This window comes from Galeopterus variegatus, unplaced genomic scaffold (assembly GCF_000696425.1).
Source record: "Galeopterus variegatus unplaced genomic scaffold, G_variegatus-3.0.2 Scaffold1704, whole genome shotgun sequence".
Lineage (NCBI taxonomy): Eukaryota > Metazoa > Chordata > Mammalia > Dermoptera > Cynocephalidae > Galeopterus > Galeopterus variegatus.
In genome coordinates, this window is record NW_007727815.1 from 188,181 (window position 1) to 204,660 (window position 16,480).

General features: G+C 46.8%; 2 protein-coding genes across 2 annotated transcripts in view; one reads left to right on the forward strand and one right to left on the reverse strand.

Annotated features, from left to right (window-relative positions):
- Positions 1 to 655: 655 nt before the first annotated feature.
- On the reverse strand, positions 656 to 3,556 carry PIGW (phosphatidylinositol glycan anchor biosynthesis, class W). The gene is made up of 2 exons (XM_008578514.1): positions 3,495 to 3,556; positions 656 to 2,246 (listed from the first exon to the last, which is right to left on the reverse strand). The coding sequence occupies exon 2, from the start codon at positions 2,236 to 2,238 to the stop codon at positions 724 to 726; it is 1,515 nt and encodes a 504-aa protein (XP_008576736.1). The 5' UTR covers positions 2,239 to 2,246; positions 3,495 to 3,556; the 3' UTR covers positions 656 to 723.
- Positions 3,557 to 5,630: 2,074 nt separating this feature from the next.
- MYO19 (myosin XIX) overlaps positions 5,631 to 16,480 on the forward strand; it is a 37,905-nt gene continuing 27,055 nt past the window's right edge. The window contains exons 1-6 of the mRNA XM_008578515.1: positions 5,631 to 5,699; positions 6,385 to 6,545; positions 7,839 to 7,974; positions 10,848 to 10,986; positions 11,353 to 11,501; positions 13,210 to 13,323. Of these exons, the coding sequence (XP_008576737.1) occupies positions 7,963 to 7,974; positions 10,848 to 10,986; positions 11,353 to 11,501; positions 13,210 to 13,323 (414 nt within the window). The 5' untranslated portion in view covers positions 5,631 to 5,699; positions 6,385 to 6,545; positions 7,839 to 7,962. The remainder of the gene's footprint in view (positions 5,700 to 6,384; positions 6,546 to 7,838; positions 7,975 to 10,847; positions 10,987 to 11,352; positions 11,502 to 13,209; positions 13,324 to 16,480) is intronic.

The window sequence follows — 16,480 nt, forward strand, 5'->3', positions numbered from 1 at the left end:
AGTCAAGGGTTTGGATCCCCACATGGGCCAGCCGCCAAAAGAAAAAAACAATATGGACTTCTAATAAATTCTAACATGTCCCAAGGCTTTGTTCTCTTAGTTTATTTTATACAGTATCGATACATTAAAATACGGGGCCGGCCCGGTGGCGCACTGGATAGTGCGCCGCTTGGGAAGCGCAGCGGCGCTCCCGCCCGAGGGTTCGGATCACACGCACCCAAAAAAAGCTAGTAGGGAAACTTGCCAGAATTTGAACCCAGATCTGCCAAAACTCCAAAGTCAGACCATAATTGTGTCTCCCAGTGTGTAAATATCTATCAAATACTTTGTGCACATGTGTGAACATGCCAAACTTTGAATGATTTAAGTATAACCTGTATTTTAATACTTAGGACAGCATCATAAAATTAATTTCTAAATGAATATTGAAATTTATCCAGTTTCTATGTTTAGCAATTGGTGTTAATTTACCTCTCATAAGTGCTAGAAAGGTTCTACAATACCTCCTCCAGCCCTTTTATACTATTCAAGCTTTTTATTAGCCCTAATGTTGATTGCCTTCCCAGGGCATCTACTAGTTTGAGTATAATTTGTCTAATTAAATTTAAAGAAGAGATGTTATACGGTTAACACTGGGTTACCAAAAGCACATTTTCTTCACATTTAATATTTTTCCCCATTAAAGTAACATTGCTCAAATACAGATACATCTGTCCCTGTTGATCACCAAAATTTTATAGTCACATCTTGCAAATGTGCTACATATGTAATTAAACAGTTGGTAAACATATAGAAATAGAGCAGAAACAAGGCCCACAAGGTACTGCTGTGTAATGTATCTACCATCAGGTTGATCAGGCCAGTTGTTACATTTGACAGCAAGAAAAAAATTAACTGGTGTCTGTTCATAGCTGTGATTAAACAAACACTGGGTTCCTTTCTTTCAGCTTCAGGGACTAGAGATTCTGAATGTTTTCTATTTGTAGCAGGTGACTGGGTAAGTTTCCAAGAACATGGTACTACAGCCCCTTCAATTAGAAATTTTGCAAAACTCAAAATTATATCGCCCAGTAATAAACCACTGAGAAGAATCAGGCAAGAAGCAATTATCCAAATACAAAAGGCTAAATTGGCCATCCTTCGAGATGCTGCTTCTACATTGACTTGAACTATGTAAAGAGATATAAAGAGGCTAATAGCTACCAGTAGAAGACAACACATGACTTTTATCCAGTCTTTACTATGTGATTTGTTCTTAAGCACATATGACCCTGTTTGCACACCAGCCATGTGTATTGCCACATACCCCAAGGTAGAGATTATTCCTTCTCGGTTGGCATTTAATAAACCAACCCTTGTGCCACTGCCATCAGTGCCATACAAAATTAACCTTTTCAGCGGGGTAAAATCAAGGGCTAGCTGGTATAATACAGTAATGCTGATGGCCATAATCCAGGATTTATTTAAAGGAAAAATTATCAAAAGCAGTGATGCTACCACTTTTACAACTATTATGGTAAAGAAAAAGTTCCAGTGAACTCCATACTCAGTGAAATGTTCCTGATAACCTATGGATTTTATAATGACTAATCGTCCTATTCCTAGGAAAACTAACGGCCAAACAGAGTACAATGACTTTTTAAAACAATAAAATCTGGATCCTTCCATATATTTTCTCCTCTTTACCTCTGGACAAACCATTGCAGACCCAAAAATAAAGCCGCCTACTCCAAAATCCATTGCTCCTGTCCCATAGAGCTCAGTTTTGGCAAATCTTCTGGGAAAAAGTGGGAAGTCCACAGCCAAAATGGCAATAGCAGTAAATACACTGTTTACTACACGGAAAGAAGAGATGGCTGGAATGTATTCTGATTCTAGGCTGGTTTTCAAGAATTTCTCAAGGATTTTCTGTACAGGTACTCTGGCATAGCAAGTTCTCCTTTGGTATATTTGATAGAGCAACCCGACCCCAAAGATAATTACAGTGAGATAATCAAGGCCAACAAATGGATGCAAAACAGTCAAAATAGCCACCATGGGAACTATTAGGAACACAAAGTCAATAAAGAATTGAGTTCTCCAGGTATGTGAAGAAGAACACAAGTGCTGTGAGAAAATGATCAGAAGCCCTCTGACCAAGATACAGAGTGGAGGATAGCACAAGCCCTTGGTGATTTCCAGCACGCTGGTTCCATTAAGGTTACTGACAAAATCTTCCTTCATCTGCTTTTGAGACATTTTTCTTCCTGTGAAAGCAAGAGCAAAGGAACAGATTTGTGGAAAGCAACATTCTTGTGGGATTGGCATATATATGTACCTGACTTGCTTTTACTCTTATTCTTGTTTCAGAGCAGATTTTTAGGCCCTAATGATTCCAAATCAGGGGCAGAACCTAGGACTCATGATTCCCCTTCCAAGGATTGTGGGAAGAAGCCTAACACTGATGTATTAGAATAGCAAAGTCACACTAATAGCATGAAATTATTGGTTAGAAAGCTTTGGCTATTTTCAGATGTTCCTTGATTTACGATGGGGTACAATCCCAATAAACCCAGCCTAAATTGAAGATATCCTAAGTTGAAAATGCAGTTAATACAACTAACCTATGGAACATCATATTTTAGCCTAGCCTACCTTCAACGTGCTTACATTAGCCTACAGTCGGGCAAAATCATCTAACACAAAGCCTATTTTATAATAAAGTGTTGAATGTCTAAGGTAATTTATTGAATACTGTACTGAAAGTGAAAAACAGAATGGTTGTATGGGTTTCTACGGCATGTGGATTGCTTTCGCACCATTGTAATGTGGAAAAACCATCCGAAGTTTTAAGTCAGGGACAGCCTGTATATGATAGACTCACAAGGAAAGTGAATTTGATATCAACCCTGAGAATGGCATCACAGTCAGGTAGGAATTTCTATTTACAGAGCATAGTATACGTCATGAAGATTATTAACGAAAACTAATTACGCCTTACTAATACTTTTACACCAAACTCGGGGCTAGGAGGGCGGTGGGGGGGCGGGGGAAGAAGCTTTAAGTACTTCGGAGTCGGGGGCCTCGGTTTCTGTTCAAGGCTCCTCTAAACCTACTGCCTCTGGTACAAAATGTGAGCCCTGCTGTCTCCCGCACCTCAGGCTGTTACTTCCCTCACTTACAGACAGCGACATTTTCAGGTTAAGGTGTGAGTAGACAGAATGGACGTACAGCGCATACAGCACATGCTAGTGTTAGCTGTTCTTTAAAAGTGATATAAAACATCTCTGCCACATATTAGTGTCAGAAAAGCGGCACGCTGGAAGAACAAAAATTCATTTGTTGGTCAAACATGAACAATACTGACGATACAAATGAATGCATACGTGAGTATGGCCTGTCTGGGCCCCGAAACAACACCTCACGTAACCGACCCGAATCGACTGGCTTTTAAATTTTAAAAACAAAAGTCCTTTTCCTGACAGACGCCCACCACAGCCGCGCCCCACCCTTACACTTCACTCGCTTGCGCCTCGGGTGGTGCCGGCGCCCCCGACAGACAGGGTCTACGCGGGCCGGGCCGCGGAGAGGCCACTGCGCCCGCGGGACCACGCCGGAGCCAACCGCTTCCGCCTCCCGAGCGGCGCTTCCGGCCGACGCGGCGCAGCCTGCACTTCCGGGCCGGCAGATTCTGCGCCCCCGCGCAGGATGGCACGCGCTGGTTCCCCACGTTCGGCTTTCCCTGTTGTCCAGCCCAGGTCCTCTCGAGTCGAGGCTGTGCGCCTGTCAGAGGAGCGCCTGAAGCGGAAAAGGCGTGTCATGCGCCTCGCTGCAGCCCCCTGGACCCCGCGGCGAGGCCCTGTCAGGGTAATGGGGTCTGAGGAACCCGCGCGAGATTCGGCCACGGCGACCTCTACTGAAAAACCCCGCAGTTCCGGGAGCGCGCGGAGGTTCAGGACACCGCGCTTCCCGAGTTTCTCCCCACAGGACACGGAAGGCCGCCGTTTTACCCTTATCTTACTGAGATTCTCAAAATACCCCGTCCCAGATCGACCCCGGACCCGGGCGTCCCGGGAGGGCCACGTGCGCCCTGAGCCGCGTGTGCGCGCCCCGCCCCGGGGGAGGAGCCGGCCGGCTCTCGGCCACTCGGCCAGGGCGGCAGCCGGGCGCGTACGATCCTGCTGGACCGGCTTTCTCTCCTCCCTGCTCCCTTCCGCCACTCCTCTTCCCTCCCCGCCCCGGGCTTTTCGCGCCTCCTCACTCGGTCTGTCCGCCTTACCAGTCGAGCCGGGTGGGGGCCGCACGCTCGGCTCTTTAGGCCGTGGGACCGGTGAGTGCCATCCCCAGTCCAGACCCGAAGCCCTTAGCGACCCCGCAGGGGGCAGGACCAGCGGCAGCCGGTTTGCCCCGCCGCGCTGAGGAAGATGGGGGCGTCCCTCTCCCGTTGCCAAAGCTCCGTTTCCTTTCTCTCGTCACTTTTCTTTTTGACTTTCCCGTGTCCCAGAGGGAGGTAGCCCTGCTGTTGGCCCTTGCCCAGAATAAGGACCTTTCATGGGTTACCCTCCACCTTTTCATCTTGCCGGCAGGGAGAGGCCTGGGTGGGTGCAGGGTCCCGGCTGGCAGACAGGGACCGGGCGCCTGCCCCTCTCCTCGCCCTACCCAAGGACCGGGGAGGAGGCGGAGCAGCCGCGCCCTTGGCGGGGGTCATGTCCACCTTCCCGGGAAGGACATACTCTCCCCGTGCCAGGTGCTTCTGGAGCGGCATCCCAGCCCTGGGCACGGCGGGCACGACGCCCTGACCGGGAGTCCTGGTTCCCGCCAGCAGACTAAGGCGGGGCCAGCTGGGCTCCCAGGACCCTTAACCAACTCTTCGCCTCTGCCCTCCCGTTGTCCTTCTCCGAGCCAAGAAAGAAACTGAGGCTGGGGGGAAGTGGGAAGAGGAGCTGGTGATCAGGTTGCCACTTGCCTTGACCAGGTGTTCCTTCTATTCATTACCATCTCCCTTCTACCCACAGTGGTCACACCCTTCCCAGAAATCCTTGGCTGTAATGCGAAGCCAAGGGGAGCAGGAGCTGGGAGAACTGGAGAAAACTGCTCTAATCTGACTTGACTCCAGCTGGAAGCTAACTCTGCGTCAGGCATCCTAACAACCAACATTTGCAAAGCTCTCTCACAGGTACTAGCCCATTTGACCCTTAATTTAGCACTATGAGGTTTAGAAATTATTATTCCATTTTGTAAATGAGGAAACAGAATTAGGTTTAAGAGCTCTTGTGATCTGCTTTAGACGGGTTGTGGGCTTTGGATTCTAACCCCACAACCTGTTGTCCTCCGGATCTGGACCTCTCTCTTAACATGAGCTTCCGGTTGGGGGAGCTTTGTTCTCCTTGAGTCTCCAGAGCCTTCTGTGTGGCTGTTCCCTGAATGGGTTAGTGTCCAGGGTGAATGTGTCTAACACAGTCTTGATGCCCTTTTCTGCCTGAATTGTCCTTATTCCAATTTCCATGAAAGTCTTTATCCCTAGGTCCTTTAAAAACTAGATGTATTCAGAGCCTCAAAAAGACCTCCACCATGGACCGGCTTTCTCTCCTCCCTGCTCCCTTCCGCCACTCCTCTTCCCTCCCCGCCCCGGGCTTTTCGCGCCTCCTCACTCGGTCTGTCCGCCTTACCAGTCGAGCCGGGTGGGGGCCGCACGCTCGGCTCTTTAGGCCGTGGGACCGGTGAGTGCCATCCCCAGTCCAGACCCGAAGCCCTTAGCGACCCCGCAGGGGGCAGGACCAGCGGCAGCCGGTTTGCCCCGCCGCGCTGAGGAAGATGGGGGCGTCCCTCTCCCGTTGCCAAAGCTCCGTTTCCTTTCTCTCGTCACTTTTCTTTTTGACTTTCCCGTGTCCCAGAGGGAGGTAGCCCTGCTGTTGGCCCTTGCCCAGAATAAGGACCTTTCATGGGTTACCCTCCACCTTTTCATCTTGCCGGCAGGGAGAGGCCTGGGTGGGTGCAGGGTCCCGGCTGGCAGACAGGGACCGGGCGCCTGCCCCTCTCCTCGCCCTACCCAAGGACCGGGGAGGAGGCGGAGCAGCCGCGCCCTTGGCGGGGGTCATGTCCACCTTCCCGGGAAGGACATACTCTCCCCGTGCCAGGTGCTTCTGGAGCGGCATCCCAGCCCTGGGCACGGCGGGCACGACGCCCTGACCGGGAGTCCTGGTTCCCGCCAGCAGACTAAGGCGGGGCCAGCTGGGCTCCCAGGACCCTTAACCAACTCTTCGCCTCTGCCCTCCCGTTGTCCTTCTCCGAGCCAAGAAAGAAACTGAGGCTGGGGGGAAGTGGGAAGAGGAGCTGGTGATCAGGTTGCCACTTGCCTTGACCAGGTGTTCCTTCTATTCATTACCATCTCCCTTCTACCCACAGTGGTCACACCCTTCCCAGAAATCCTTGGCTGTAATGCGAAGCCAAGGGGAGCAGGAGCTGGGAGAACTGGAGAAAACTGCTCTAATCTGACTTGACTCCAGCTGGAAGCTAACTCTGCGTCAGGCATCCTAACAACCAACATTTGCAAAGCTCTCTCACAGGTACTAGCCCATTTGACCCTTAATTTAGCACTATGAGGTTTAGAAATTATTATTCCATTTTGTAAATGAGGAAACAGAATTAGGTTTAAGAGCTCTTGTGATCTGCTTTAGACGGGTTGTGGGCTTTGGATTCTAACCCCACAACCTGTTGTCCTCCGGATCTGGACCTCTCTCTTAACATGAGCTTCCGGTTGGGGGAGCTTTGTTCTCCTTGAGTCTCCAGAGCCTTCTGTGTGGCTGTTCCCTGAATGGGTTAGTGTCCAGGGTGAATGTGTCTAACACAGTCTTGATGCCCTTTTCTGCCTGAATTGTCCTTATTCCAATTTCCATGAAAGTCTTTATCCCTAGGTCCTTTAAAAACTAGATGTATTCAGAGCCTCAAAAAGACCTCCACCAGTGTTAATCCATTACAGATACCCTTCTCGTCCCTTCCTGGTGGGGGAGGTGCTGAATCCTGGAAAATTCCAAGTCTGAGAGTGACTTACCATTCTTCAGAGATTGGCCTCGGCCCAGGCTCACAACACCCCTTCTCTCAAATGGATTCCCCTCCCTTGAAATCATCACCTTCTTGAAGTTGACACTGAAGTTCTTGAAGTTCTGATTTGTGCCCCCAAATGGATCAACCCTTAGTTCTAAAAATATTCACCCGCTAAGTGAATATTCAGATTTGTACTTTGGGGTTTTTTTTAATTTGGCGGGGAGCAGCTGGTCAGTACCAGATTTGTATTTCGTATGGTGCTTTCAAATCATGACCTCATTGACCTTCAGAGCTACTCCTCGTGAGGTAAATTTAACTATCCCCATTTTCAAGGTGAGGAATCGAGGTAGGTGATGTGGCTTGCTCAAGGTCACACACAGCATATAGCTAAGCTGTGATTCCCCTCCCACACAACAGCTTTTCCTGGAGCATCGGGAGTTGACTCCAGCCTCCTCTACCCACCAAACACTAGCTATGCTGAAACAGGTTATTTTTGTCTAGTGGAGAGGATAGAGCACGAGGCTTCTCTGTCTCCTAGTGTCGTCTTTATACTCTGTGGCATACTGACCCCGAAGATCTTCAGTCCTACTCCAGCCCTAACCCTGTAATAAAACTGGTCCAGAGAGTCTTTGGAGGCTCTCATAAAAGTTTCCCCTGTTCCCTAATTAGCAAGGGAAAGGATGGCTCTCACTCTGCCTAGGCTTGCCCTGGTTCTCATTTTGGCATCTCTTGCTTGGTGGAAAGAGTAGCAGTGAGTCACCCTGGAGAAGCAAGCCCTCACCTGTGTGTGGCTCTTGTCTTCTCTCATGCCTCAGGCTCTGATTCCTACAGAACTCAGCCCTTTGCTGAAGCCATGCCCCAGCCCATGGCCCCATGACCAGGTGGATAGCACTCCTTGTGCCTGTGACCCAGAACCCTGGCTGATCACATTGAAGCAGGATGCTCCAGCAGGTAAAACCTCAACCTTAGTTAACCAGGCCCTCGAGCACCTGAGGCACCTGCCTATCTTTTGCTTGCCTAAATGAAGGGTACACTGCCCTTACCTGGAAGGAAGGGAAAGACCCTGAAAAGTTATTTCTTCTTTTCACTTCTTCAGGTAGTCACACCAATGCCTTTCATTCATTATTAAGAAGCTCTTCTTGATATCCAATTTGAATCTCTCCTCTGTGGTTTTTAGCTCTTTTCCTTGGGGTGGGTAAGAAGGGATGGGTAAGAGAATCCTTAGGGCAGTTTGGTAACCTTGTAGAGAGGGAGTCCTGAGATACATCCCTGCCTCATGAATCATCGAAGCACAGTGGAAGCCTGGGATTTCCAAGACAATGTGTTCTTTGAAGCTGAACCTTAAAGAATAAGAAGGAATTAGCCAAGTGGAGAAGGAAAGTAAGGAGTACAGGCAAAGAGGTCAGGCTATGCAAAATGTAGGAGAAGATGACCAGTGTGGAAATATAGAAGGATTCTGTTGAGTGGATCATGAGGTCTGTGAAACCTGTCCTTACTCCAGGCCTCTGCAGTTGCTCTGTGTTGAGCCCGTGTTATATAGTAAGCATTACGCTAAGAATTTGCATGTATAATTTTGTTTAATCCTTACATCATCCCCATGAGAAAGATACACTATTATATATACAGTGCTATTATATCACCATTTTGAATATAAGGCTCAGAGAGGTTAAGTGGCTTATTAAAGGTCACATTCATTATCGGAAGTTTGGAAAATACAAATAAGCAAAAAGAACATTAAAATTATTCATAATTGTATTACCCAGAGATAACCAACATTTTAGAGAATATTCTAGATTTTTTCTCCTAAGTATATGTTTTAAAGACATTTAAAGGTATTATACTTTTTTTGTAACCTGCTTTATTCCATTGTATGGATATGCTGTAATTTAAGAAGCCTACTATTTGGACATTCTGTTTTCAATTATTTTATAATTATAAATGGCTCTATGTACACTGACATTCTGTGGTCTTTACATAGGATTTTTTTTTTTCCTTTTTGTCTTTTTTCGTGACCGGTAACGGGATTGCAACCCTCAGTATATGCTGTAATTTAAGAAGCCTACTATTTGGACATTCTGTTTTCAATTATTTTATAATTATAAATGACTCTATGTACACTGACATTCTGTGGTCTTTACATAGGATTTTTTTTTTTTTCCTTTTTGTCTTTTTTCGTGACCGGTAACGGGATTGCAACCCTCAGTGTCACACCCGTACCACGACCGGCAACGGGATCGCAGCCCTCAGTGTCGCGCCTGCACTGCGCTCACCCAGTGAGCGGACCGGTCTCTATATGGGATCCAAACCCTTGGCGGGAGTGCCGCCGCGCTGCCGAGCGCTGCACTCTACCGAGTGTGCCACCAGGCCGGCCCCTACATAGGATTATTTTTGAGAAACAATTGCAGATTTAAGGGGCATGCATAGTTTAAAGCTTTTGATATATTATTGCTTAATTAGAAGAGCCACTTTTAGAAGAATAATAGCTAATCTTATTTAGCATATTCCAGATGACTTTCTAAGCCCTTCATGTGCTTATTAGTATCTATGAAGTAGGGACTATCACTATTGCCATTTTATAGAAGAGAAAAATTGAGGCACAAAGAGATTAAGAAACTTAAACAAGAGATTATATAACTAGTAAGTGGTAGAATCAGGATTCAAACCCAAGAAATCTAGCTTTCAAGTCTAAGCTCCTGATCACTAAGGTGCCTCTCTGGATGGATTAGAGTTGTTCATAAATTTTGGCTGGGTTTGTGAGTGGATTGTTATTTTTTTTTTTTCTACTAGAGCAGAGGGATTTGCATGGATCCAGCCGTGCTCTGACCTCAGCACTTATCCAGGAGACCCAGAACCTGCCTCATGCATTATGGTGGGCCCAAAGTTCAGAGAACAGGCAACGTCTTTGGAAGAAACTTGTTACTGGGCCTCTCAGATGAAACTTGCCACCTTGGCCTGTTTCCCTGAGGTGTTTAAACTGTTAGGGCTCACCAGTCTCATTGGAAACTCACATATGTCATATCACAGACCTCTTCCTTCAAAAGCAGATGCCTGTCTTCTATTCCCACCCCATCTTTCCTGCATCCCCAAGAAAGACGGGAAGAGAACTGGGACCATGGAAGGAAAGTGGGGAGATGAAACATGTGGAAAGTGTTGGCATTAAGGATGGGCAAGGGAAAAGGAAGGTGCTATTCCTCTTAGTGCCCATTCTTGACCTGATACAGCCTTCTGAGCCAGCTTCCTCTCAAATAGACCTAGGGCAGAGGGAACCAGTTCATTAGCCAGGCTAAAGTTAAGCCCCAAGAGATAGGCGATGAAGGCTTGGGGCTCCCTCTTTGGGAAGATACAGCCATCTTTCATCACAAGCTGAATGGTCTGTTCCCAAAAAGGCCCAACGCATGGTTCTTTTCTTTTGCAATACTCCTATAGCAGCCCCTCTTTTGGGTCCCGCCTGTGCCAGGCCCAGTAAGGCTGGTAGCCTGGAAGCTGACTGGATGGAGCTCTTCGCAAAGGTAATGGGATAGCGTTTGTTGAGTACATACTGTGTGTCAGGCACTAACTCAGTGCTTTGTAGATCTCTTACTTTTCTTTCCAATAGCCCTGTGAGTTAAATTTATTTTTGTTTACAAATAAAGAAGCTGTGGCTCAGAGAGGGAAACTTACCCAGACTCACAGGGCTAGTACAGTGGCAGAACTGAAATTTGAACTTAACCAGACTATGATATTAGAGACCTGTTCTCTTTCTACTATACAGGCTCCCACCCTTAATGTACCTGCCAGCTGGTCTGAGTCTCAGTTCCCATGGCCCTTGGGTTATTCCCTTGCAGATTAATGGCCACAGTTCAGGCTCTGATGCTCAAGGCAGGGACTCCCTCAGAGAAGACCTCCAGGAGTTCCTGGGCGGAGAGGCCCCATTGCACCAGCTCGATGACCTCACCAGGGTGAATCCTGTGACTCTGGAGACAGGTATGGGCCTTCCACTCCTCAAGAGTGCCGTCTCCATGATGGTGGAGGTGTGATGAGGGTATTCAGCACAGCCCCCCCAGGTCACATTGACGCAGGCAGGACTCCTGACCTACATGGAGGCAGGTGGGCTGCTCCAGGCCTCTGCCTGGGAGAGCCTGGCAGCTGCACCTAGGCTCCCCAAGGCAGGCTTTGCTCCAGATTTGGGGCTCATTTTAATTAGATCTTGTATCTATTCATCAGGGAGCTGCTGGGATCTAATGGCACTTGGCTAATTGCAGAGGGAGGGCTGTGCGGCAGATGTGTGTCTGTGTGTGTGGTTTTGTCTGTATTAGAGCCAGAGTTTGCTAAATGTGTTCTCTGCCTCAGTCCTGAGATGCCTGCAGGCCCGGTACATGGCAGACACATTCTACACCAATGCTGGCTGTACCCTGGTGGCTCTGAACCCCTTCAAGCCTGTCCCTCAGCTCTACTCACCAGAGCTGATGAGAGAGTACCATGCTGCACCTCAGCCCCAGGTAAGGGTTAGCCACTTCCTGTGGCCTCAGGCCTCTCCAACCTCACCCTTCACCTCCCTGCAGTTTCCACATCCTTATGCATCTATTCATCAGCCAAGTAACCATTCAAAGTGTTGGTGCCATGGCCCTGCCCAACAGGAGCTTGCAGAATTTTGGACACATAAAGAACTGACTATAGGACAGAAGGTGCAAAGTGGGGGATAAGTAAATATTTGTTTAACTGAGTATGGAACCTAAAATAGGGGCTCAGGGGCAAGGATTTCTTTCTTTCTTTTTTTTTTTTTTACTTATTTGCAGATTTATTAATAGGAAAGGATTTACAAAGGTATATTTGTGTATTTAACAAACCATCTTTTTTTGGGGGGGGGGGTGGCTGGCCAGTACAGGGATTGAACCCTAGACCTTGGTGTTAATAGCACCATGCTGTAACCAACTGAGATACGAACTGGCCAGGTCCACAAACCACCTTTTTAGAAAAGAATAAAATTACATGTGTTAAGGATTGCCTAGAAAATTCAGCACATGTTCATTTCTATTGAAAAGAATAAATTATTCTACTGAGAAGAGAATAAATTATTGGGGGGGGTTGCGGCAGTGGTGTGGGCAGGGAATGGACTTCTTGGTGTTAGAATGCATGATGTGTTTAGGGAGAGGCAAGAGCAAACTTACAGGCAGGAGGAAGGCTGTGGGGAAAGAGGCAGTAGACAAGGAAGATGAGAAAGGCAGGACTGTTTGTGAAGGGTCTGAAGCACCACAGTAGGCAGAGAGAATCCACAAAGTTTCTTTATCAGGGTGAAGGTGGCACTGTGAACACAGCTCACTAGGGGAATAATTACTCTGGGAGTTGAGTTTAGGAGGGTGAGACAGGAGGCAGAGAAAACAGCTGTAGGCTTTGTAACAGTCCAGGTGATAGGTGGCTGGAGCAAGGGCAGGTGTAGAGAGGGACGGCTCTGGCACTATCTGCAGCAGGTGCCTTCTCCCTCAGGAAGCTGTGGATAAGTGACTATTGCTGGGTGGGCTGGCTAGACATTGTGCAGATGGCCTGGCCCTTTAGAAGTTCACACATAGTAAAGTGTGCAAGTGGGGAAGTCTGTCCTCAGAGCCCCTATCACCAATTGACTACCCTGCCTCCTCAAGGGCAAAAGCCAGGTCATGGTTCCTTCTGTTTCCCCAGTGCCCAGCTTAATGCCCAGCACACTGAGGGCAATATTTGTTGAAGGAAAGGAGAACAGTGGCTTTGGAATTCAAATCACGTGGATATACTTTTTTTGCTCAATGGCCTTGGAAGTTTACATAACTCCTCTGAACCTTAGATTCGTCATCTATAAAATAGGGCTAGCTATCCAAATTATGCACAGACTTCTAGGCAGTAATTTGTAAGAAACCTTTTTGCAAACTGCCAAGTACAATAACATAAAATAAAAAGCAGCAGAATAAGACCATTAAACCAAGATAAGATGAGAGCATAGTATTAATGTTATAGACTGGTACAGGCCAGTACTGCTTCCATGCTGAGAGAGGATGAGTGGGTAAAGCCACCATAGGGGTCCCACAGTTGAGTCTAACACTGTTACATCCAGGAAACTTTTCTGGAGGAAGCATTCTGGCACTGCCGTTGGCAGCCTCCCCATCTCAGCCATCATTGGGGTCAACCACTTCTTGAAAACAGGTGTTCCCTCACATGACCTTTCATCCCTTGATGTTTCAGAAACTGAAGCCCCACATATTTACTGTGGGTGAACAGACCTACAGGAATGTCAAGAGCCTGACTGAGCCAGTCAACCAGTCTATTGTTGTCAGTGGAGAGAGTGGTGCTGGAAAGGTAGGAGGGCCTCTTTCCCACCATGTCAACTCATGACTGGCAGAGTGGGCAACGAGGCAGGAGATCATTCCTTGTGGAATCGTTTGCTGCCTAGTCATTCCCAGATAGGCTGGCCAAAGCATGGATTGATGCGTGATAGTGGGCAAGCGCTGGGCCATAAGTCAAGAGACAGGGTTCTAGTACGGGCTCTACCGCCAGCTGTGCTATCACCCTAGATGAGGTACTTCCCTCTCTGTGCCTTCATTTTCACAATAAAAGTCTACTTTGAGTTCTGACACCACTATAAGCAAAACTCAGGTACTGAGGATTCCAGCATAATGGTTAAGAGCACATCAGAAAGGTATTTAGCTTCTGCAAACCTCAGTTCTCTCACTTATAAAATGAGATGAGGGGCAGGGAGGACCAACACCTGACTAGGACTTCTGTGAGAATTAAATGAGCCAGTGCACATAAAGCAATTGGTGGCCTGCTTGGCACATGGCAGTGTTCCTCCAAATGTAGCTGGGGTTGCTGTGGGAAGGGGCTTATTTAAGTAGCCCACCTGAACCCTCTAGGTTGCACATGCTAGCAAGGACAGTGCATTGGGCTAGCTGTGGGGGAGGACAGAAGGTTCTGGTGTGGCCATGTGGCCTCCTGGGTGGCAGAACCACAACAGGTGAGACAGAATGTTGCACAGGAATAAGTGAGGAGTTGCACAGGTAGTAAGAGGAGGCTACTGGCCCAGGCACCACCACCTTCTTGTAAAGCCTCACCCTGCTGCCCCACCCTTTCCATAGCACTTTTACCTTCACAGGGGATTCTTTGGACCATAAACATCTTTTGCCTTCACTCACATATAGGAGATATGCAACACACTAAGCACCTGCCAGGTTCTAGGCTCCAGGCTAGGCACTAAAGGAGGGCAAAGAAAGGAACAGAAATGAAAAATACAACATCCAGCTTTCATAGGGCTTTTAGTCTATTAGGAAAGGCAGATAAAGAAACAAATAGGGACAGTTGCAGGGATGAGAGGATCTGCAGAAGGTATATCAAGGTGGCCAGTGAAGTGGCTGATGCCTAGGTCCTGGACAAAGCCCATTGTCCTCCAGAATTGATCTGAGGAACTGAGGCTGAACCCGGCCCAAGACCCATGCAATCAAAGCTTGGTAACGTTTATTGAGTAACTTATGACCGTGAGCTGAACCTGGTATATTTTTAAATTTTAATTTATTCTTAATAGTAGTAATATAGTTACATAGTTCAAAAAATCAAGCAATACTATAAGCCTTACGAAGAAAAACAGCAAAGGGCCAGCCTGTGGCTCACTCGGGAGAGTGTGGTGCTGATAACACCAAGGCCATGGGTTCGGATCCCATATAGGGATGACCGGTTTGCTCACTGGGTGAGCGTGGTGCTGACAATACCAAGTCAAGGGTTAAGATCCCCTTACCGATCATCTTTAAGAAAAACAAAGAAAAACAAACCTGCCCTGTACGTCTCAACCCAGAGGCAGCTACTTTCACGTTTTTTTTTTTTTTTTTCCTTTTTGTCATTTTTTTCATGTCCGGCAACGGATCACAACCCTCAGTGTCGCGCCTGTACCGGACCGTGACCGGCAACGGGATAGCAAACCTCGGTGTTGCGCCCACACCTCGCTCAGCCAGTGAGCGGGAACCGGTCTGTATATGGGATCCGAACCCTCGGCGGGAGGGCCACCGCGCTCCCAAGCGGCGCACTATAGCAGTGCGCCACCGGGCCAGCCCTACTTTCACATGTTTTAATCAGTTTATTTGGGTGTTTACATCCGTATTTCTAAATCACATGCTTATATTGTTACTGACTTTTTATTTTGTAACCTTATCTGTTCACTTCCTAAAAGGATTTAGCCTTAGATTTAGGGGGTTAGCTTGGTTGGTTAGAGTACAGCCTTGTAACACCAAGGTCAAGGGTTCAGATCCCCATACTGGCCAGCCACCAAAAAAAAAAAATAATAAGATAAAATAATAAGACATATTCATCTAAAAGGATTTAGACTTTATTTCCCTGCCCCCAAATATATACTCTAAATGTAATTATGTCACAACTTCTAGTTAATATGCAGTATTTACATTATTATGACCACGTATATTGTTCACAGCAGAGCCATGTAATACACTATATTCCCTTTGTTACATAACTTTTATTTTCCTTGCTACTTGCCCCATTTTTCACTTGTTTAGTTTTTACATGAGTATTATTAATTCATTACCAGACTTGTCACCAAAGCTGGTAAACACCTATCAAACTAGCAAGCAAGTCAGGGTTTTTTTTTTCTTGGAGATGCCCATCTTAGAGCTCTCAGATCTCATGCTTGCATCTGGACTGGTGGCTGCTTAGGGCTGTTGCCATGCAGCTGTTATATGGAAGCTTCTCTACCTCACTCTGGGGATCCTCAGATTTCCATCTGTCTTAGGACAAGTCTCTCATTGTTGGAGCCCATGGCTTCTTTTTTCTTTGTTTACTGCCTTATTTTTATGGAAGCACATTCTTTAGTAGTTTCCTGAACAGGGTGCACGGAGGGCAGATTTTTGTGTTATTGCACATGTGAAAATATCTATTCTGCCTCAAATTTGGTAGATATTTTTGCTGGGTTTTATTACTCTGGGTTTGGAATCGTTTTCTTTCCAAATTTAGAAGTTTTTTTCTTATATATTTTTCTTCAGAGTCCCAGTCTATAATGGTGTTTGTTTTTTCCTTCCAAAAGCTCTTAGATATTAAATTCACAGTGCTATGTCTTGGTATGGTCATTTTTCACTTACTGTGCCGGATACTTTGTGTGAGTCTTTTTAACCTAAAAACTCAGGTCCTTTTGTTCAGGAAAATATTACCTAATAATTTCCTCCCCTCTTTTCTCTTTTTGGAATTCCTGTTAGTAGGAAGTTTGATTAATTGTCTGATATTCTTGTTTTTCTCATCTATTCTTCCATCTCTTAATATTTTTGTTCTGTCTTCTGAGAGATATTCTCTTTACCTTCCAATTTTTTTGAATTTTTAATTTTTCTTAATTTTAATTCTATGAGTTCTGGTTCCTTCCATTTGTTGTAATATTTGACATTCATGTAAAAGAGGTTTATCAAATAGTTAGTGATCTGGGCCGGCCCGGTGGCGCACTGCTACAGTGCGCCGCTTGGGAGCTCAG